Source organism: Geotrypetes seraphini, chromosome 2, assembly GCF_902459505.1.
Source record: "Geotrypetes seraphini chromosome 2, aGeoSer1.1, whole genome shotgun sequence".
NCBI classification, from domain to species: Eukaryota; Metazoa; Chordata; class Amphibia; order Gymnophiona; family Dermophiidae; genus Geotrypetes; species Geotrypetes seraphini.
In genome coordinates this window covers 223,175,400-223,198,161 of record NC_047085.1, presented here as the reverse complement: position 1 = coordinate 223,198,161, position 22,762 = coordinate 223,175,400, and the positions used below count along the sequence as shown (strand labels likewise).

The 22,762-nt window shown below is 43.0% G+C and overlaps 1 protein-coding gene across 11 annotated transcripts in view; it reads left to right on the top strand.

Annotated features, from left to right (window-relative positions):
• The window catches only part of RELCH (RAB11 binding and LisH domain, coiled-coil and HEAT repeat containing), a 403,047-nt gene that overhangs the window by 220,843 nt on the left and 159,442 nt on the right, over positions 1 to 22,762 (top strand). For all 11 annotated transcript variants that reach the window (XR_004538476.1, XR_004538477.1, XM_033934993.1 and 8 more), the window contains 2 exons: positions 5,247 to 5,403; positions 15,403 to 15,526. Coding sequence is in view for 9 of the 11 variants with exons in the window: in XM_033934993.1 (XP_033790884.1) it covers positions 5,247 to 5,403; positions 15,403 to 15,526 (281 nt within the window). In the remaining 2 variants the exon portion in view is untranslated. The remainder of the gene's footprint in view (positions 1 to 5,246; positions 5,404 to 15,402; positions 15,527 to 22,762) is intronic.

The window sequence follows — 22,762 nt, the reverse complement described above, 5'->3', positions numbered from 1 at the left end:
TGCCCTGGACTCTGAGGACTGCTTAGGTGTGTCCCACTGGTTCCATACTGATGTACCTCTTGCGCTAAAAATATTAGGTTTTTACCTCGATAATCTTCTTTCTTGTAAAGAGGCACATCAGTGTCTAGAAGCCTGCCCTGCCAGTAATCACTGCCGCCTGCTTGGTGTTTCAAAAGTGTGCCGAGTGGACTAACTGCCTCTTCCGGCACTTTGAGCTGGCTAAGGAAAGAGAGGGACATGGACACTCATGAAAGCAGATAGAAGAAAAAGTGGCGTCTTCGAGCTGTGGTGCTGGAGAAGACTTCTACGAATCTCATGGACAAAATGTTCTTGATCATATAAACCCAGAGTTGTCCCTGGAAGGCAAGATTATCAGACAGAAACTGACCTATTTTGAACATTTGATGAGGGCAAATTCACTAGAAAAGGAGGAGCTACTCGGAATGGTCAGTGGTAAAAGGAAGCAAAGAAGACCAAGGCCCGTTGGCTGGATACCATCAAGAATGACACAGGAATGAACATCAAGCAATTGAAAGAAGTCATGGAAAATAGGGAAGCATGGCAAGGACTGGCCTATAGAGTAACCAAGGGTCAGACACGGCTAAATGGATAGCAATAGTAGTACATTATAGGCACCTATGTCCTTTAGAGCAGTGTTTCTCAACCCTGTCCTGGAGGACCACCAGTCCAGTCGGGTTTTAAGGATAGCCCTAATGATTATTCATGTGTGAAGATTTACATGCCTGGCACCTCCATTATATGCACATCTCTCTCATGCATATTCATTAGGGCTATCCTTAAAACCCGACTGGCCTGGTGGTCTTCCAGGACAGGGTTGGGAAACACTGCTTTAGAGAATCATGCATAGTGACGCCTAAGTCTTTCTCCACCCCTAAACACGCCTACTTTGGTTTTAGGCGCTGCTAGATGCCATACGACAGGTGCCTATCTTTTGTAGAATCACGCCTATGAAAATAGTAGCCTATCTCCCAATTTTATTTTTTTCAATTATGAGCTTGTTGAAGCTTATTATTGAAGCCAATTTACTAATTAAGTTAGGTGCTTAACTTTAGGCACCTATTTGTTTAGGTCCCTAACTTTAGACACCTTTTATAGAATTTCCTCCTTAGTGATTGGTTCAATAACCACTTTGTGCCAGCATCAAGAGCTCATTGTAGAGAAAGAAGCTGAATTGGAAGAGAACTGTGAAGTTTTGCTGGTTATAGACAACTGCTCTGCACATCTACCTCAAAAACGTCTTCTGAAAAAGAATGTTTCTGCCATTTACCTCCCACCCAATGTGACATCCTTACTACAGCCTTGTGACCAAGGAGTTTTAAGTTCTATGAAAACCAAGTATAAAGACTTTTTTTCTGAATTGCATGTTTGATACAATTAACAGGCATAAGAAACAAGACTTTTTCAAGGAGTTCAATTTTAATTTATGCACTTGCCAATGCCTGGAAAGATGTAAATAAATCAGCATTTAAAAATGCTTGGTATAAACTTTATCCTTCAATAATGTTTGATGAAAATGAACCTATAGAGTAAGACTTTGAAGGTTCCTAAGTCAATGATGAAACGCTGGTGATAATAAACCTCATTGTTTAGTCCAGAAGTTTATCATCTGAAAATGTTAATAAATTAGAGGCACCTGATATTAATGAAGTGCTGAATATTGACAAAGATGTACTTGATGTGCATTCCTTCAGTGATGATGAGATTGCTGAAATGGTGTTAAAGAAAAGCTTAAGGATAGTAGTGATGATGAAGATCCTGTGAACACTAGAAAAACTCCCTATAGATGATATGGTGGAAATGTGTGACCAGTTAATTGCTAGCATGGAACAACTTGCATTTATCAATGAGCATGAGATTATGGCAGTCTACTCAATCATAGAGAAGCTAGTGAAGCAGAAACCTTTGTTAATTAGACCGATGATACTGAAAGAAGTCTTTAAAAAGACTACCACTATTCCTGCACCATCATCAGATAGCCAAATACAGACAGAAGATTATGTATATTAGATGTTTTGGGCTAAGAAGTGTGGCTAAAGGTTTTATGTGTGAAGGTGTTTAATATTTACCTTATTTTGAAATAAAAAAAAGTTTGGTGGCAGTCTTATGGTCTGTCTTTTTCTGATATTACCATTCCAAAAACCCAAAGTTTCCAAAAACCACTTGAACAATGGATTTTTTTAAGTTGTTGAACCTTTACCCAATCTGTAACCATTCCCAACTTCTCTGATGGATAAAACAATTTCATTCCTGACAATTTCTTTATATATTCCCCAGATAACTTTGAGGTTTGAGTCCCAACCTGCAGCTGCCATATTACTCCCTCAGTTCAGTTGTTATCCAGCTTACCAATAAACGTGAGAAAAATAAATAAATTATCTTTCTGTATTTTTTTCTTTTTTATACAATAAATCATTGTCTAAAGGTAAGTTTACTCTAACACCCAGGGAATATGATCTTAAAATTACTTACCCCCTCCTTTACAAAGCCATGCTAGCGATTTTGGCATCGGCCGCTGCGGTAACAGCTCTGACGTTCATAGTGTTCCTATGCGCGTCTAAGCTGTTATCACCAAGACTAGCGCTAAAAATGCTAGTGTGGCTTTGTTACCAAAAATTCTTAATAGATTATTTAAATGTTTTTTAGTATAAAATATTTGATGGGTTCATGACTAGTAATATAAGGAAAATATTGCAACAGAAATCTGCTTTGGGAAGCAGGGAAAGCTTTCATGCAGGAACATGAAAAAGAGGGAGAGAGCTAAAACCTTGGAGCAATTTAGCGGTCCTTTTACTAAGGTGCTTTAGCCATTTTAGCGTGTACTAAATAGCATGCGTTAAACGCTAATGCGTTCATTATATCCTATGGATAAGTTAGCGTTTAGCGAGCGCTAAATCGGCTAGCGTGCCTTAGTAAAAGAACTCCTTAGTGGAGCTTTGAAAGAAATACAAGCCCAGCATCATCATAGGAGTGGTAAAAAAGCTATACAGAAAGCTTGCAAGTGTGTAGATTAACGGTATAGAAATAGAAAAGACAGAATTTTTGTTGCATTTAGTGAAGCAAAATATAATAAAGAGCTAGCCGCGCATGCGCACTTCTATTTGCATGTTCCATGCGCTGTAGGTCTGTGGCCGAAGGAGTGCGCATGCGCTCTAATATGTCACCAGCACAAGCCGGACCGCAGCCAGATGACGATCTCCGTTCCTCCTGCCGCCGCCGATCTCCGTTCCTCCTTTGCCGCCCACCCCCTTCTCTTCCCGCGGGCCCGATTGGCGATTCCAGGAGCGTGTGCATCAGTCTTAACACGCTGCTTTGGGCCCTTCTACTGCCCTGATTTGCTCTGCCGCGTCTCTGATGATGTCATCAGGGACGTGCCAGAGTAAATCAGGGCAGTAGAAGGACCCGAAGCAGCGTGTGGAGACTGATGCAAGCGCTGCTGGAATCACCACGTTTGTAGTCCGGACCGCAGGAAGAGAAAGGGGGGGGGTAGAGGAAACGCTAATGCTGCTGCACAGGGAACTGGTCGGGAGGGGGAGGGAAATGGAGGGGGAGGGAATGCTGCTTTGGACAGACAGACAGAGAGAGGAAGGGAAACACAAAGAAAATAAGAAAGACACATGGGCAGGTGCACAGGGAACTGGTGTGGGGGGAGGGAAATGGAGGGGGATGGAATGCTGCTTTGGACAGACAGACAGAGGGAGGAAGGGAGACAGAAAGAAAAGAAGAAAGACACAGGGGCAGGGAGATACACAGAAAGACAGACGGGCAAAGGGGGCCAGGGACAGAGACAGACAGAAAGGACAGCGGGAGCCGCGTCAGGAGGGGTGTGGGATGCGGCAATGGGAACTTTTCCAATGGGTGCAACTGGGTGGCTGTCAGGAACTTCTGATCAGGGGCAGAGCAAGGTAAGAGTATCATAGGGATAAGAAGGAGGAGGGGGGATAAAAAAGGAAGGGATGCCTACTGTTGGACAGGGGGAGAAGGAAAGAGATGCTGATGGACAGGGGAGGTGAAGAAAAAGGAACGGAGGACTAATGTTGGACAGGGGGAGAAGGAAAGAGGTGCTGCTGGACAGGGGGGAGGTAAAACAAAGGGAGAAGGGCTGCTGCTGCATAAGGAGAGCAGTGAAGGGGTGGTGGTGGACACAGGGGAGGTAAAAGGAAGGGAAAATGGACAGGGGGAGCAGACAAGTGGTGGTGATGGACAGCCAAGGAAAAAGAAAGGCAGAAAGAAAGAAAGCGGCTAAGGAGAGAGAGAGAAAGAAATAAAGACAGACACACACACATATGTTCTAGCACCTGTTAATGTAACGGGCTTAAAGACTAGTATAGTAATAAAAAAGTACTTGGCAAATGGTGGAGAAAAAAGTGTTCTATGAAGGCAGTTCTTCAGTGTGAGAATTTATGAAGGACGGTGATTTGCCTCTGAAAAGTAAACTACAACAAATGTAAATCCCTTAAATAGCTCTGCTCAGGCAATACACATCTAACTATTAAAAATAAACTGCTTGTCTAAAATGACAACCTATCTACTGGAAAAGATATTATCAATGTAAGGACATAATTTCTTTTTATATTTATATATTCTTTTTATATTTTATACCCTTTCACAGAAGCATGCAATGTATCCTGAGATGTCAAAACACATGAAATTCATTTGTTTCATGTTTCTATTAGTTTTAGAATATGCACACTAGAGGTCTGGTGGGAATGTAGTCTTTTAAGCTGTGCTGTTTGTTTGTAGCCTCTTAACTACTTGGATTTTTTGTGACTTTTATGCTTTTATATTTAAGACAGCCAAGGACCCTATAAGACCCTGAGGAAGACATTTTTATTTTGATAAAACGCGGCCCGTGTTGGATCATTTTTATTGTATACATTATTTGGTTTCTATCCTGTGGGTCACTTGTGACTGTATACACCCTTTGTGGGTTGTTTTTATGACAATTAAGTTATTTGGCACGTATTAAACTTCAAACTGGTACATCCGATCTTCTGTTCCACAATCTTTTTACTGTTTTGCTGCTTCATTTCCTTTGTGGAATGTTTTGGTGCTGTTTGGATTTTGTTGTAATGTATTAGAATAATCAGAATAGAATTTGCATGTGAAAACTTACAAATGACATTGTAGTTTGAGTGATTAGACCTTTTTCAACAAGCTTATGTTATATCTCACCATTTCCATAGTTACTGACAGCTTTTTCCTTCTGGTTTGTTTGTTTTTTATAGTGACAAGATTCCCTCGACCTGTATCGCCTCTTCAGGATGTGGCAACTCTTATTGGGAGCCGTGAGCAGTTAGCAGTGCTTCTGCAGCTTTATGACTACCAGTTGGAACATGAGGGTACAACAAGCTGGGAGAGTTTGCTATGGGTCGTTAATCAATTGTGAGTACTGGTTTTTCTATCCAGCTTCCAGTCTCTGTTTTAAAATATATCTGCACTACACACAGCCATGCAGAGTGTTTAAATACATGCATATTTGATTGCATGAATACTCATATATTGTATACTAGTTAATTTCCATGTGTAAAACCTAATTCATACATAACCCAATTACTGTTAGGACATCTACGAATAGTTCAGAAAATGGATATTTGCGTCTGTGTGTTAAAAATTGATAGTATTGTATAAAAGACTCGCTACAGTGGAGGTTTTTTTAAAGACCTTAGAATTACTTTTCCCATGCCCTTATATTTGGCATGATGCACATCAGACAAAGTTTTTTTAAAACTTAAAACACAAAAATACAATGTCCAACGTGATGCCACATGTAAATAATACTATTAACACAAGTAAGTGGGGATTTTATTACGTGCATGTTTGAGTAACAAAGTTGGCAAAACTCTACTTGTAATGAAAGTTGCAAAACTCAAACATTTGTTATTTCGAGGTGTTTTTAGACCTCTGAGAGTTAGTCATAATACTCCCAAGGACAAGCAGGGTAAAATATTCTTACATTTTGTGTTACATCATCTACCAGAGTCCACTTCAGACTATAGCTTTTTGGTGCATTGCAACTTCACTGCATGCAAAATGCATCTAAAGTTAGGATCCAATGTTAGGCGTCCTTTGTAGAATCGAGTTTAGCACTGTTTAGGCGTCTAACTTTTTAGACGTCCTTTAGAGAATCAGGTTGTAGGTAAGATTTAGACGTCCAAACAATGTCTTTAATGTTATAATATTTTATTGTTATGTTATTAGAATGGTGATTTTATGCTGTTTTTTATTATAATTGTAATACTAGAAGTTGGATCAGTTTAATGCTTTTTCTTATTTCTCTTCCATCAGACAGAGTGACTGGGATTTGTACCAGCAACATTAGGATAGAAGAGCACAGGGTTTAACCAGTGTGCTTCAGAGTGAGCTAGCGAGTTGCATAGCAATTGTAAAATTGGGTCTTATAGGCATTGTAAGCAAGTCTACTGTTGAGTACAGTTTAGGCTTCAGATAGACCTGAGTTCTATGGACAGAACTAAGGCACTCTTTGGACCTTCTTCCAGAATTTAGGCACAGTTTGGATGTTCTTAATGCAATCTGCTAAATAGCTCTCTGGGTTTTTATTTTTGCTTTATTAAGCTCAAAATACATTTAATAAGGCACCACATAAACTGGGCACATCAAAACAGATATATTGCATGCAAAACCTTCTATTTTTGTGGACAAACAGCAATGTTATTTGCTAAGTAGAGAAAAAGATTCATTATCTGAAGCACAGCACATGAAAAACATAGCTTTAGTTTTCTTGTTAAAAAGCTACCTTTTTGTCTGACTAAACAGTGCTCCAATCAGGTCATTTTTGAAAGCAAAGAAAGTACATGACAAAAATATATAGATTGTATATATAACTTCATTTACAAAAGCTTAAAAACAGAAAAAAAAAACCCAGATGCAGACCTTAGCATGGCTTTTACTTCATTGCAAATGGAGGTTTGCAGCTGCACAATGGTGACCTCATTGTGAGATCATCAAGGTGTACCTACAAGATAGAATGCCACAATTAAACTGTGTGCTAGGGAGCTGGTTTGGATTTGAACTTATGATCTCTCGAAGAGGAGCACAGGGCTTTTACTTATTGAGCTATAGCAGTTTCTAGGCAGGTGTCTCTGACTGCCCTGTGATATGATATGATAGGTTTTGCATGCAGTATATCTGTTTTGATGTGCCCCGTTTATGTGGTGCCTTATTAAATGTATTTTGAGCTTAATAAAGCAAAAATAAAAACCCAGAGAGCTATTTAGCAGATCATATTAAGGACATCCAAACTGTGCCTAAGTTCCACAAGAACGTCCAAAGAGTGCCTAAGTGCCAACCATAGACCTCAGATCTTTTTGAAGCCCAAACTAAGCTTAAAAAGACCTGGTTTTCATTCGCCTACAATATAGGAATCATATGGACGACCTAGGTCGCTCAGTGATATGTAAATAAATCAAAGGATGCTCAAATTGAGTCATTGCCCAAACCACGCCCATTCCACACCCACACCGATTGAGTTAAGCGTTTGGTCAGACAGTCTTTCAGAATCTATTTGGGTACTAGAATCCAGCTCCATCCTATAGACCAGTGGCATTCAACATTTTTCATGTAAAGGGCCACTGTATGAATGCAAGAAAGCTCTGAGGGCCATCTGAGGGCGTGCTTTCCACAATTCTCTGAATGCAAGTGTTTCATAGTTTCTCTGGCTTTGTCATACCACTGCAGTACCACCTGCATTTAAATATGAATATGTTGCTTGGCGGCGGGAGAGATTGGACACCTCTCCTGCTGCTGGGGGGGGGGGGGGGGGAGGTATTACTTGTTGACTGGAGAATGGCCTTCTTTCCCACTGTCGGGTGGTGGGGTTATTTGACTTAGGCGGCTCGATTTGTTGTTGTTGTTTTTTAAGGGGGATTGCAGCGATGGGCACATACAAATTTAGTGAATCTTTGCTACTCTCTGCCAACCTCATTTGAATGAGTATTTTTTGGAGAATGGCTTGCTTTTTTTAAATCACTACTATAACAGTTGTGACAGTGGCCTGTCGGTTTTTTACATGGATTTTTGAGAATCTAGCCCTAAAAGTACTAATATAAACAAATGAAACCCTAAGATGCCAGTCTCTGCATGTAATACATCACTAGAGAAATAAAGAAATTAATTTCTTTCTGAGCAGTTCAAAATATAGACAGCAGATATAAATCTAAAAACGGACACATTTCGATCACTAAATTGAAAATAAAATCATATCCGCTACCTTTGTTCTGTTGATTTTATTTTTCTAATCATTTGTTCCCAATCTCTGGTTGAATTCCTTTCTGGATGTGCTCTTAACTGTGTTTCCAGGGCCTTCTTATCCATTTGCTGTTTTTCTCTCCTCCTTCATTTTCTGCCCTACATCCATCTTTGGCATTAACTTTTAACATTCAACTTTCTTCCATTTTTCAGCTTTCTTCTCAAAATCTAACAACTTTTTCCATGTCTTCCCTTCTATCCAAGTGTACCATCCTCTCCCTCTTTCTTCTCCCCTATTCCCATCTTTCCATAAGAAGCATTTCTTCTATCTCTCTCCTCTTCCACTCCATCCCTGTGCACCTTCCATTTCCTCTCTCTCTCCTTCCCCTCCCTCTCTCTCTCCTGCCATTTTGTTTTAAACACCCCCCCCCTTCCTGGTCCGTCTGTCTGCCATCACCGTTCCCCCCTTTTTTACCTGGTGGTGTAGCGTCCAGCCAGCTCCTCATTTCCCGGCCAGCGGCAAAACAAATCAGCAGCGCGGCTGTCAGGAGCAAGCTTTACGCTCTCCCTCTCATGACTCATGAGAACTTATGGTAGTCATTCGGAAAGCAGCGTGGGGCTTAGCGGGAGAACGTAAAACTTGCTCCTGATGGCCACGCTGCTTTGTTTCGCCGCTGGCTGGGAAATGAGGAGCCTGAAAGAGCGAAGGCTGCCGCGGCAGGGAAGGAGTGAAGCCGGCTGGAGCTGATGACAGAATTAAAAAAGGTACGGGAGTGGGGCTTGCCTGGGGCTGGCTGGTTTAGGGCTGGTTGGCCTGGAGCTGGCTGGCTGGCCTGGGGCAGGTGGGCTGGCTTGGGGCGGGCTGGCTGTGGGCAGGCTGGCTTGGGGCTGCCTACCATTAGAAGTGCCCACCACTAGATGTGCCTTGTCCCCTGTCCCGGCCTACCACTAGACTGCCATATACTGATACAGGGCACACCATTTGGTTCAGAATTTTTTTTCTTGGTATTTCCTCCTCTAGAGGTGGGTGCGTCTTATGGTCAGGTGTGTCTTATGGAGCGAAAAATACGGTATATCAAAGAAGGCATGGAAAGGTGCAGACTGCAAATCCATTAAATACAATTTTTCTTCTTTTTTTGTTTGCTTTGGTAAAAAGCTCCTCTCTGTACAGTTTAGAAAACAGAGATTTGTGGGACATTTTAAGGATGTTAAAAGTATAAGAGCTCCTTACCTAAACAAAATTGGCCACCAAAAGAGGTTTGATATATTGTCTCCTACAGCTCACCACCAAACACATTAAAGTTTTATTTGTACATATATGTCCAAGTATCCAGTAAAATGTCAGAAAGGTTAATACTGTAGTACTATCGGTTCACATGAAGTGACTTCTTGTTGAGAGAGAGGTGGTGGTTTAGTTTGCAGTCAAATATTCCAAATGTTTAAATCTTTTTCCCATATACACAGTATGGGAGAAAAGGCTTGGTAAATCAAGCCATGTGTACACTATAGTACTTACCAATAAAATGCATCTTTCATTCTCACTGAGCTTTAAATCTCTTCTTTAAACATCACCTAATCAATTTTCACAGTTGCTCGATTAGTTGGAGAAATTGTGAATTTCTTGTTCAAATCTTTCTTCAGCATTTTAAGGATTAGACATAGCATTTTATCGGAGACTAAAACTATTCTTTATTTGGTTGATATATATTCCCTATGGTGGCATGGGCTATCAAATAAAAACTGCAAAAAAAGGAAAAATTGGAACAATAATTACAAACAACATTTTGTCCTTTTCATTGCTTTTTAAATAAATTTCAGAATGAAAGCCATAGGGTACTTTAATAAAAGCCTAGAAGTCCACATGGCATTGTCCTTATGTTCCAACTACTGGAGTTGCTGTCAAATCTCACTCCAGCCTATGAGTTTGTATTGTCATTTGTGGTTCTTAAACCATAAAAGTCTGTCTGGGACTGCCTCATGTTGCAGCTGTTGAAGTCCTTTCTAACCCATCCTAAACTAGACTGCCATATACTGATACAAACTATACAAGTCTCTAGTTTCCCAAACTTATATTCATTTTGACCCCATTTTAGCACTTAAAAATTCACATAACTGTAGACAGGGGCATCGGAACACCTTTTTGCTTGGAGGTGCTCAAACTCTACCCCCACCCCCATAATAATACTAATTGGAATGCCATTTCTTCCATTCATCCTTCATATACATGCAGTATAATCTTACTAACAATATATAATGGTAACCACAACTACACAAAGAAAAATTTAATTAACTATCATTTATAGTTTGCTTTTTCAGCTACTAGATGTATAGCACCGCTTAGAGGGAACACAGCCCCCTGTACAAGTACCACTCTTAAAAAGGGGGGGGGGGGAGGACACTAGGGGCACATTTGAACACAGCAGAGAGGGACTCCTTTACTGTCCACTAGCTGCCTCCCCCAGTACCTGTGTAACTGATGGTATTATGCACTTTGTACCATGAAAATCAAAACAATGCATCATATTAAAACAGAAAAACATTTGCAGTATTCTGGAAATATATGCAGGTACTTTAACACTTGGCTCTCAGTTAGTCTTAGCTCCCTAATCTGTTGTTGACCATGTAAATTGTAATGTTCAGCAGCACTGTAACCAAATCTTGAGGTTTCTGGCAACTGTAAAATAATTTCTCTGTCCATGTTTTTTATAGGTTGCCAAATAGCCACCAGGCTCCTGCTCAGCTAGACTTTAGTAAGCAGTTGAATTAACAAAGAATAGGTAATATAGATAGTGTTATCTGTATCACAGTACCTAGAGCTGCAGGATGAGAACCAGGGAAGCCATTGTTGCTCCCTGAAATCTTGGACAAGTCACGTAGGGCTAGATTCACTAAGCCCACCGATCAAGTCTCGACCACTTTGCGACCACTTAATGACTTGATTTCCCTCCGACCCGATTCACTAACCTCGTGGCCGATCATCCTCCAATCCGATTTGATCTGCGCATGCAAATGAGGGGAAATGGCATGTAAAGTAGGCAGGCAGCGATTAACTAACAAAAAACTGGAACACCGAGTGGGCTGGCCGATCAACAAACAAGTGACTGCTGGGATCAGTCGCTCATGTTGTTTCTGACTGCATCTCCTGCTCTCTGCCCCGATCGGCACCCTGCTTCAGCCTCGACTTTCCAGCTCTCTGCCCCAACTGTCCTGCTCTCTGCCCTGATTGCCTCCCTGCTTCTGCCCCGACTCTGCTGCTTTCTCTACCCTGACTATCCTGCTCTCTGCCCTGCTTCTGCCCTGGCTCTCCTGCTCTCTGCCCCAACTTTCTAGCTGTCTGCCCCTGACTCTCCTGCTCTACCCTGATCACTACCCTGCTTCTGCCCCGGCTCTCCTCTCTCTACCCCAACTTTCCAGAGCTCTGCCCCCGACTATCCTGCTCTCTGCCCTGGTTGCTGCCCTGCTTCTGCCCCGACTCTCCTGCTCTCTCTGTCCCTATCTCTGCCCTGCTTCTCATCCTCTCCTGCTCTCTCTGCCCCGATCTCCACCCTGCTTCTGCCCCAACTCTCCTGACCTTCTCCCACAGTCCGAGCTTGTGGTTTTAACCCACGGGTTTAAAGCAGGTTAAAACCACGGGCTCACTATAAAAAGTAAAGTAAAAAAAAAAAAAGGTTGCTACAGATGGTCTGTGCATGCATCGAGATCGCTATTCAGCGATCTGTGCAGTCAGTTGGGGGCATGATTCCGAGCATCCTCATTTGCATGAGGACACTTCGTGAATTTGCCTCCCGCCCAAGGATCGGATCGCTCACAGATCGGATCGGATCCGTAGGCTTAGTGAATCTAGCCCTTAACCCTCCATTGAATTAGGTGCAAAACTTTAAATTGTAAGCTCTACAGTGACAGGGAAATAGCTACTTCACCTGAATGTAACACAATTGGAGTAGTGTGTGGTTCAGACCCCATGCTGGTGAACCTTGCTGACCCAGAAGAGGGGAAACCGAAGGCGATGTTTTCTGCTCAATCTGGTATTGTAGATCAGAGTTTGCAACTTTTGCCCCAGGCTCCAAAGGGGTTACTTATGTAGTAATAAAATGGATGGAATAAGCATAAATTTTTTTAAAAATGGAAATACGTAAATAAATATTGAACTGAACTCTCAAGAAGTCACAATGTGACAATGGAGGAAGAAAAAAATGATGTGCGTTGCAAAATATAAAGATAGCAGAAATACATTTTAAAAAACTGACATACTCCAATCATTATGCTATAAGTTGTTTGTTTTTTTGGGGGGGGTTTCCAATTCTTTATTCATTTTTTTCATCTTCCATCAAGTGTACAATATTACATCAATTAATTCATACACATCACTTGAAATTCTTTCTATTATCATCTGAAGTACATAAATTATCCCCTTCCCCCACCCACCCTATTCACAGATATTATAATAAAAATTTAACATATATATGCTGTCTTCATAATTATTGATTAAACCTATATTATAACTATAAACCCCCCTCCCATAATTATACTTTCAATGTAAAAAGGCGTCTAATCATTACAATAAGTAGTCAATGGCCCCCAAATCTTCTTAAAGTTATTATAATTCCCTTTTTGTATAGCAATTATTCTTTCCATTTTATATATATGACACAATGAATTCCACCAGAAGGTGTAATTAAGTCTTGTGTAGTTTTTCCAATTTTTGGTGATATGCTGAATGGCGACTTCTGTCATTATTAATAAAAGTTTATTATTATTTGAAGAAATTTGACTCTTTATTCTCATTGACGTTCCAAATAGGATTGTATCATATGATAGAGCTACATGGCTTTCCAATAAAGAATTAATTTGTGACCAAGTTGTTTTCCAAAAGGCCTTGATACAGGGAAAAAAGTATAATAAATGATCTAAAGTTCCTGCTTCCAGATTACAATACCAGCATCTATTAGACTTAGAGCTATCCAACTTTTAGAGCTATCCAACTTTTGTAATCTAACTGGGGTCCAAAATGCTCTATGTAACAAAAAGAACCAAGTTTGTCTCATAGATGCAGACACTTTACATCTCATTCTCCAAGACCAAATTCGTGGCCATTGAGACGCAGAAATTTGATGCTTAATCTCAATGCTCCAAATGTCTCGAAGACCATTCTTTGGTTTTTATTCATAAATCCAGATACAGTGGAACTTGCGAGTAACCCGGTTGGCAAGTGTTTTGCAAGACGAGCAAAACACTCAGCAAACTTTTGCCTCACAAACCAAGCATATTCTGGTGTACGAGCACCTCCCCCCCGAACCGGCATCGCACCCTTACAATGAGCAGAAGGGGTAAGGACCGTGCTTGGGAGAAAGGGCGGGCGGATGCCGCTTTCAGTAAGGGGGTGCTTTGCGGTTCTCGCGGGGGGGCGTTCGCGGGGGAGGGTTGTGATGCTGGTTCGGGGGGGTGCGATGCCGATTAGAGCGGGGAAAGGGGGTGATGGAGCAGCGCCGGTAGCCTCGGTGGGGGGGGGGTTGGTGGAACGAATTGTTCAAGTTTCCATTATCTTCTATGGTGAAAGTTGCTTTGATATACGAGTGTTTTGGTTTAAGAGCATGCTTCTGGAACAAATTATGCTCTTAAACCAAGGTACCACTGTATTAATTTATATCACTGTGCTGCTTGGTGACCCAAGAAATCCGCCTGAAAGCATAAGAATTCCAGACTATACTGATTGTTAAGATTTTTCCATTCAGGGAACCCCTCCTGAATAGCCTTCTTCAGTTGCTATAAGTTAACAAATACAAATAAAACAAAATTTGGATAACATGATACCATTTTATTTGACTAAATACATTTTTTTAAATTAAAACTTTTATTAAGCCATTCAAAAACATTACAATTGCATCAACGTAAAACAAACACTTCAGCAGAGAACAGTACAATCAACCATAATGCACCTGTATTCTTTGATACAAGCTAATGTCCTTATAATAGATCATACTCCCTCTGCAAACTTTACCCCCCTACCCTTACTTACCCCTCCCCCCTCCCATTAAATGAGATCTGTGCCTCAAAACAAAGATACAAGATCAGTTTCAGGGTGGGCACTATGCCAACAGTCATATGCACCCCAGATTTACAATAATTCTACAACTGATTCCTCTGGAGAGCAGTCAGTTTAGACATTTGTTGTGTGTAATTCACTTTTGCTAACAGCACGTGAAATGCCAGAAAATCTGTCTGTTTCTAGGCAGAGGTCAATACAAGCCGGCTGGCCATAAGAGCCAGATGAACCCATATGCATGAGTTAAGTAGAGATGTGCATGAGTCGAGTCTCTTTAATTTGAAAAGAAACTCTGCAATGAGAGGGCATAGGATAAAGTTAAGAGGTGATAGGCTCCAGAGTAATCTGAGGAAATACTTTTTTACAGAAAGGTGGTAGATGCGTGGAACAGTCTCCCAGAAGAGATGGTGCAAACAGAGACTGTCTATTTCAAGAGGGCCTGGGATAGGCACGTGGGATCTCTCAGAGAGAGAAAGAGATAATGGTTACTGCGAATGGGCAGACTAGATGGGCCATTTGGCCTTTTTATCTGCCGTCATGTTTCTGTTTCTATTTCCGCTGTCGGGCAGGCAAGGAAGTCGGTTCCACATTTACTAAGTAGCACTCCATGGTCTTAGGTATAGTATGGTCTAAGACTGCCCCAATTAAGTGTAGTACTCTATCCCAATAAAGTTGCGCCTTAGGGGGCAAAACCACCAGATATGTTCAACTATACCCTCCTCCCCACAGCCTCTCCAGCACTCATCTGAGCCAAGGATGGACTAAATACATTTTTCAATTTGGTTTCAGAGGCCACAACCTCGTTCCTAAGGTCGGGACAGTATACAGCTATTATGATATCCTGTTCTGACATGAGAAAGGAGTTAGTTCAGTAAAGAGATATCCCCTTATTTCTATTTCTATTATTAATTAATGTTTATTAACACAGTTTTATATATTAGGAAATTATAGTAGTCTGCTTGTCTTGGGACAAATTTGTGTATATAATTGTAATTCATTCTATAAATCTATTTTCATAAGTGATAATTTTTTTCTAAATTTTTTGGAATCGCACAGTAATATGCAACTGTATGAAAGTGGGTTTCACACTAGACAGATTTAAAAAAATTATTCAACTTTTTGCATTTCCATAGGTTACCACAACTTATAGAAATAGTCGGCAGAATCAATGTTGCTTCAAATGCCTGTGTCCATGAATTCTCCAGGTTTTTTTGGCGACTGTGCAGAACGTTTGGGAAAATTTTTACCAACACTAAGGTGATATATTATTTTTACAATGAATGGTGGTTGTGTTATAAGAGATTTGCTTTAGTGTCACCAAATTGTGGCTGCTTTATGAGTCTATATATTAAATGAGTTGTTTTCTAAATTCCAGTCAATGGGAGAAATCTGCATATATATCCATTCCCTTTAAGATCCAATTGGGGAAAAAATCCTTTTGCATTAGATTGTGGACAAATTTACTGATACATGAGTCCCAGAACTGCTGAAAGAGAATTTCATGCTCACCAGAGTTAAAATACAATATTATCCTTACTAAATGAACCATTTTATACTACTACTAGTCTTATAGCCCGTTACATTAACGGGTGCTAGAATATATGTGTGTGTGTCTCTCTATTTCTTTCTCTCTCTCTCTCCTTAGCCGCTTTCTTTCTTTCTGTCTTTCTTTTTCCTTGGCTGTCCATCACCACCCCTTGCCTGCTCCCCCTGTCCATTCTCCCTTCCTTTTACCTCCCCTGTGTCCACCACCACCCCTTCACAGCTATCCTTATGCAGCAGCAGCCCTTCTCCCTTTGTTTTACCTCCCCCCTGTCCTGCAGCACCTTCCTCCTCCCCCCTGTCCAACATTAGGCCTCCGTTCCTTTTTCTTCACCCCCCCTGTCCATCAGCACCTCTTTCCTTCTCCCCCCTGTCTAGCAGTAGGCGTCCCTTCCTTTTTCTCCCCCCACCTCCTTCTTATCTCTATGATACACTTACCTTGCTCTGCCCCTGATCAGAGGCTCCCGACAGCCGCCCAGTTGCACACATTGGAAAAGTTCCCTCTGCGGCATCCCGCACCCCTCCTGACGCGACTCCCGCTGTCTTTCTTTTTGTCTGTCTCTGTCCCTGGCCCCCTTTGTCTGTTTGTCTTTCTGTATATCTCCCTGCCCCTGTGTCTTTCTTCTTTTCTTTCTGTCTCCCTTCCTCCCTCTGTCGTCTGTCCGAAGCAGCATTCCCTCCCCCTCACCCACACCAGTTTCCTATGCACCTGCCCCTGTGTCTTTCTTCTTGTCTTTCTGTCTCCCTTCCTCCCTCTGTCTGTCTGTCCAAAGCAGCATTCCCTCCCCCCACACCAGTTCCCTGTGCACCTGCCCCTGTGTCTTTTTTCTTGTCTTTCTGTCTCCCTTCCTCCCTCTGTCTGTCTGTCCAAAACAGCATTCCCTCCCCCTCCATTTCCCTCCCCCACACCAGTTCCCTGTGCACCTGCCCCTGTGTCTTTCTGTCTCCCTTCCTCCCTCTGTCTGTCTGTCCAAAGCAGCATTCCCTCCCCCTCCATTTCCCTCCCCCCACACCAGTTCCCTGTGCACTGCCCCTGTGTCTTTCTTCTTGTCTTTCTGTCTCCCTTCCTCCCTCTGTCTGTCTGTCCAAAGCAGCATTCCCTCCCCCTTCCATTTCCCTCCCCCCACACCAGTTCCCTGTGCAGCAGCATTAGCGTTTCCTCTACCCCCTTTCCCTTCCCAAAGTCACGACTACAAACGCGGGCCCGAGTCCATTGCCGGCCCCCCCTTCCCTTCCCTTCCCGCAGGCAAGACTATACATGGCGATTCAAGCAGCGTGTGCAACAGTCTTCACACGCTGCTTCGGGTCCTTCTACTGGCCTGATTTACTCTAGCACGTCCGGAGCAAATCAGGGCAGTAGAAGGGCCCAAAGCAGCGTGTGAAGACTGTTGCACACGCTGCTTAAATCGCCAGTCGGGCCCGCGGTAAGGGAAGAGGGGGGGGCGGCAAATGATTCGGGTCCCGGGCAGCGGAAAGTTGCTGGGCTCCTCGGTGGGGGCGCTGAGTGGCCGCGATCCCTCTCCTCCCAGACCCCCCCCCCCCCCCGGAGGAACGGAGATCGGCGGCTACAGCCGCTGGCTTCGGCATCTTCTATCCACTGCGGCCAACCCTAGCGGAAACAGGAAGTAGTCAGAGAGGGCGGGCCGCAGTGGACAGAAGACAGCAAAGCCAGCGTTAAGACAGTATTTAAAAGCGGGTGAAGCGGGTGAGCCGGCGAGAAGGAGGAGGTGGTGGTTTTGGCAGTGAGTGAGGGCGGGAGGGGAGGAGTCGCCGGCTATGCTGTGCTTTCACGATCTGTCCGCCGCATATGCACTCTGGCCACGAGGCCAGACCATAAGCCGCGCATGCACACTTCCTAGCTACAGCTTACGGAAAACGGACGCACGCATAGGAAGTGTGCATGCGCGGCTTACCGTTTTATTATATTAGACTACTACTATTAATTATTTCTATAGCACTACCAGATGCACACAGTGCTGCACAGAGTCACAAAGAATAAGAAAATAGTCCCTTCTCGAAAGAGCTTACAATCTAAACAGGCAAGACAGACAAATAAGATGTCATGGATATGTTAAGGGCAACTGTTAATCAGCTGGCTGGGTTGGAGGGCAGAGGAGTAGGGTTAAAGATTGAAAGCTATATCAAAAAGGTGGGTTTTCAGTCTGCTTTTAAACAAGGGAAGGGGCTTGACGGACAAACTCGGGTAATTTATTCCAGATATAGGGAGCAGCTAGATGAAAGGAACGAAGTCTGGAATTGGCAGTGGAGGAGAAGGGTAACGTTAAGAGTGACTTATCTGAGGAATGGAGTTCTCTGGGAGGTGTATAAGGAGAGAGAAGTGAGGAGAGATATTGATGGGCAGCAGAATGAACACACTTGTATTCGATGGCAGATAGGGAGCCAAGCAAAACCCTCAAGCAAATCGTGCCTCACAAACCGAGGGTTGACTCGATTTGCGAGCCCCCCCCTCCTGAGAACCGGCATTGCCCACCCACCCACCCAATTGTTAAAGCAGATACAAAGAAAACTACAGTGCCAGATCGGGGTTTGGGCGGGTGGGCGATGCCGGTTCTCAGGGGGGGCTCACGGGTGGGGGGCAATGCCGTTTCTCGGGGGGGGGTCGCAAATCGAGTCAACGCTTGGTTTGAGAGGCACAATTTGCTTGAGTGTTTTGCTCGTTTTGCAAAACACTCGCAAACTGGCCTCGGGGTGGGGGGTTCTTTTGGGGTGGAGTGGAACGAGCAGCGCCGGTGGCCTCGTGGGGGGGGAACAAATCAAGCAAGTTTCCCTTACTTCCTGTGTGGAAACTCGCTTTGATAGACGAGCACTTTGGTTTACGAGCATGCTTCTGGAACGAATTATGCTCGCAAACCAAGGTTGCACTGTAGTTTTCTTTGTATCTGCTTTAACAATTGCAGAATGAGAAGAGAGAGTTTGAAATTAAGGATAAAATTAAGTTTCATTCCAACTATAGTAAATTTGTTTCTCCAAGCACAAGCAAGAGAGACCGTAGGCTCCCAAAACATGATACGCATACACCTTAATATCAGCAAAGAATACACAGCGCCCAGCAAGATAGAAATCAGCAAAAATAAGTGCCAATTTTCTACTGCCGCTAGTCACTCGCAGATGCTCTCTGTTCCTCCCTCCTGCAGTTTTTCCTCAGGTGCCCCCATATAAGAGGCTTGAGAAAGGTAAGCCTCCCCAGCTCGAAGTGTGATCTTCCCCTCTCTCTTGCTGCCTTTTTAGGTCCCCAGCAGAAGCAGAAACAATAAGATGCTCAGGATTATTTTTCTGCTTGTGCCACTGCTAGCTCTCTTGGTCTCGCCCCTCCCTGATGTAACTTCATATGTTGGAGGTTGACCGGCAGAGCTGGCAGCAACTTGTGCTGAGAAATTTTCCTATGTGTTTTCACATTGATTTTACTAGGAAGGCTGCATGAAGGTGAGCTGAAAAGAGGGAGGAGAGAGAGAGGGGAGAGTGCTGCTGAGTTGTGGGAAGAGAGATTAAGAGATGAGCTGATACTGGATGGTGGGAGGAAAGAGACAAAAGTTGTCAGGAGAGAGAGACACAAACAGAGGAGGTTTCTTTATTGTAGGGAGGGAGATAAGCTGGATTATAGGAGAGGGAAGAAAAGGGGAAACACTCTGGACGTGGCAGAAGGGAGAGATGTTGGACCTGGGATATAGGAGGAGAATAGTAAAGATGCTGGACCAGAGAGAGTAGAAGCTGGATGCATGAAGGGATAAGGGAAAAAGGGGTGATGCTTGGCATAGAGAAATAAAAGGACATGGAGAAGAGATACTGAGTATGGAAAGAGAAGAAATGTCAAATTCCTGGGAGACTTCCAAGCGTCCTGCACTGCGCAACTCAAGATTACATGCAGAGCCAAATTGCAGTAGAGAAGCCCTTCCTAGTACACAACTTTTGAAGAGGGGGAATGAGTGAAGGCTGGAGGCAGGGGTTTGAGAGAGAGAGAGAGAGAGTGAGTGAAGATTGGACGTTTGAGAGAGAGTGGGTGTGAAGGTTTGAGGTTGGGTTTTGAGAGAGTGGGTGAAGGCTGGAGGAGGTGGGGGATTTGAGAGAGAGTGAGTGAAGGCTAGAGAAGCAACATTCCTAAACTTGCTGAGAGATTTGGAGTGCTGAGTTGAGGACAGATGTGAGAGGATGCCACCCGCTGGGAGGGGGGTGTCTTTGCAGTCCTCGGAGCTTTCTCATTACCACTTTGCAGCCCTTGAGGTGAAAAAGGTTGGAGACCCCTGACCTAGGGTATATTTGGCTTGAAGAACATTGGGATAACACCAGTCCTCACAACATGGGTGGCATCATCTGACATAGCCCTATGAAAGAACTTTTATCCCAGCATTGACTCCAGAACTTTTAAGACAGTTCAATCATTCACTTATACCATCATTGTTTTGCTGCTGTTGCTAGGGTCCATGCTAGTTTTAAGTTTTCCATGGAGCCATCCAAATGCATTTTTGTTGCAGTTTCTTTAGAGCTTTATTTCTTAATTTTTTTTCAGTCAAATTTTGTAGGTTCCTGTCACTGTTTGGTTCTCTTCCAAGTAGCTTCCTTGTTTTTGGGGTTTTTTTTTTGTTTTTTTTGCTAGTTTTGAAGTTTCCTTTTATTCTGTCACTTCAGTGTAAGTCAATGTAGGACTTGATCTCCCATTCAGATTATTTTTCATCATCGAGTCATTTAATTTCATTGCAGTTATTTTTGTGAATTGGATGTCCAAAAAGAAATCCTTCAGCAGCTTTAAAAATTGCTCCCAGTGCCACAGGACCATATCTATCATAAATACACATATTTCCTGCAATGGTTGGGCCCCAATTATGATGCCTTTCATTGTATTTCATGTTTACAGATATCTGACAAGGATTTATGTCAATGAGAAACAGTGCAAGATGATTGAAGCATATAAAACTGGTACTACCTCATTGCCATCAGTCTGCAGGGGCCCTGGAGTTGCAGTGAATGCTGGAGATGCATCAACATAGAGAGTGTCTTGATCTCACTCAATATTGAGCATCTATAGAGGTCATCAGGATTGGTCATTATCCAATTGCTGCCCGAGAAATCGTGATGCTGGTCATTAAGGAAGCTGGAATGACTCAGCATCACACATCTTCAAAAGCATTGCACCAAGGGTACTGAGATTGCCATTGTCCTTCAAGTGCCCCCAGTGTGAGGAGCGCTATCCTCCGTGACATTGGAAAGGGGCACCAACTGTATCTGGGGCCAGATACAGCTGGTGTTGAGCCAAAGCCACAAACAGAGATCTCCGAGAATCTCGGCGAGAGGGAGAATTAGAAGTCCTTCAGCATGCGCAGATGCATGCTCAAGGCTGGCAGAAGCAGGAAGATCTTCTAGCGGCACCGGCACGTCCTGTGGACTGCGTGCCATTGCCAGGGCGGGGGGGGGGGTAAGTTTTTAAGTTGTTTGGGAGGGGGGTGGTGGTTTGCACGGGGGGAAGGGTGCCGGTTCGAGCAGGGGGCCTTTGCGAGCGGGGGTTAGCGATGCCGGTTATCAGGGGGGGGGCTCGCAAATATAGTCAACACTCTGTTTGCAAGACAAGTTTTGCAAGAATGTTTTGCTCGTCTTGCAAAACACTCGCAAACCGGGTTACTCGCAAACCAAGGTTTGACTGTACAAGCAAAATAAAAAGTGGTATAATTAATTATCCCTCCTTAGACCACAAATAGAGGGGGGTTAAGCTGAGAAAACAACTTGAGGCTTATAAAAAGAAAAATATTCCAAAGAAAGGCTATAACGCAACACTTTACTTGCTATCTCTTAACACTGGGTCAACTTAAAGCCATCTTTTTCAGTTCCAAGAAGGATTTTAACTGATCAGGGAGAAAAAATACATATTTAAGTTGTGCATATTTTATAATGCACTTACAGGGGTACGCTAATAAGAAAGAGGCACCCAAAGCTATTGTTTCCTGCCTCAAAGACAAAAACTGTTTCCTTCTCTCCTGGGTGATCTTCGTGACATCCATATATGCCCATATTTTTTTCCCATAAAACAAAGATTTTGAGAACCTAAAATATAACTTCATAAATGAGTCCAGGTCCTGTTGAAAAACAAAGGAAATCAGTAGTGTAGTTTTCTTCGCCACCTCAGAAATAGATTCTTATAGGATTGCAGATAATATTGTTCAAGTCCGTCTGAGGGATCTGTATCTTCTCTCCTTCCTCAAGCTCTTGGGCAGATTTGTTGGGCAATGGAAGGTAGTAAATTTTATTCAATGGCGGAATATGTTCAGAGGAATAGAACAAAATTTCCATTGCATATTTTTTTAACATTTCATTTGAATAAATACCCAGAGTTTTAGGAAAGTTCAAAATCCTCAAGTTTAACCATCGGTTGAAATTTTCTATATTCTCTATTTTCCGGTGTAGCAAAGCACTATCTTTTATTGCAGCAGTCTTATAAGTTTGCAAAGATTGTACTTCATTTTGTATTTTAGTTAAAGTATTCATGGTTTCAATATTGGTTTGTTCAGATTTTTTTTATAAAATTATCCAACTTCATCCCCAAGGCTTTTACCTCCGCTGAAGTCTTCCTGGTTGCAATATCCACTCTTTGGAGCATCTTCAGAATGGCTACCAAAGTGTCTTCTCAGTTGGGGAATAACTCCCCAGAGCTGGTAAGCATCGGTTGAGGCTCATCTGCCATGGATCCTTCCTCCGCAGGAACCTCAGATGCATCTCCAGCCACTGTGTTCACCGCTTCCAGGGCAGCAGCGTCAGCCGGACAGGGAGGCGGGACATCCGGTATGGGTGAGAGCGAGATCTCTGTTCCCGACAGTATTGATCGCCCCTAAATCTCTCCCGTAGCAGGGCTTAACTCACCTATTCTCTGAGCAAGTGTCGCTAGACACTGCTCAATCGTTCGCTGGTTGTGGGCAGCCGCAGATGTTGAGGAGGTAGGCACCCTAA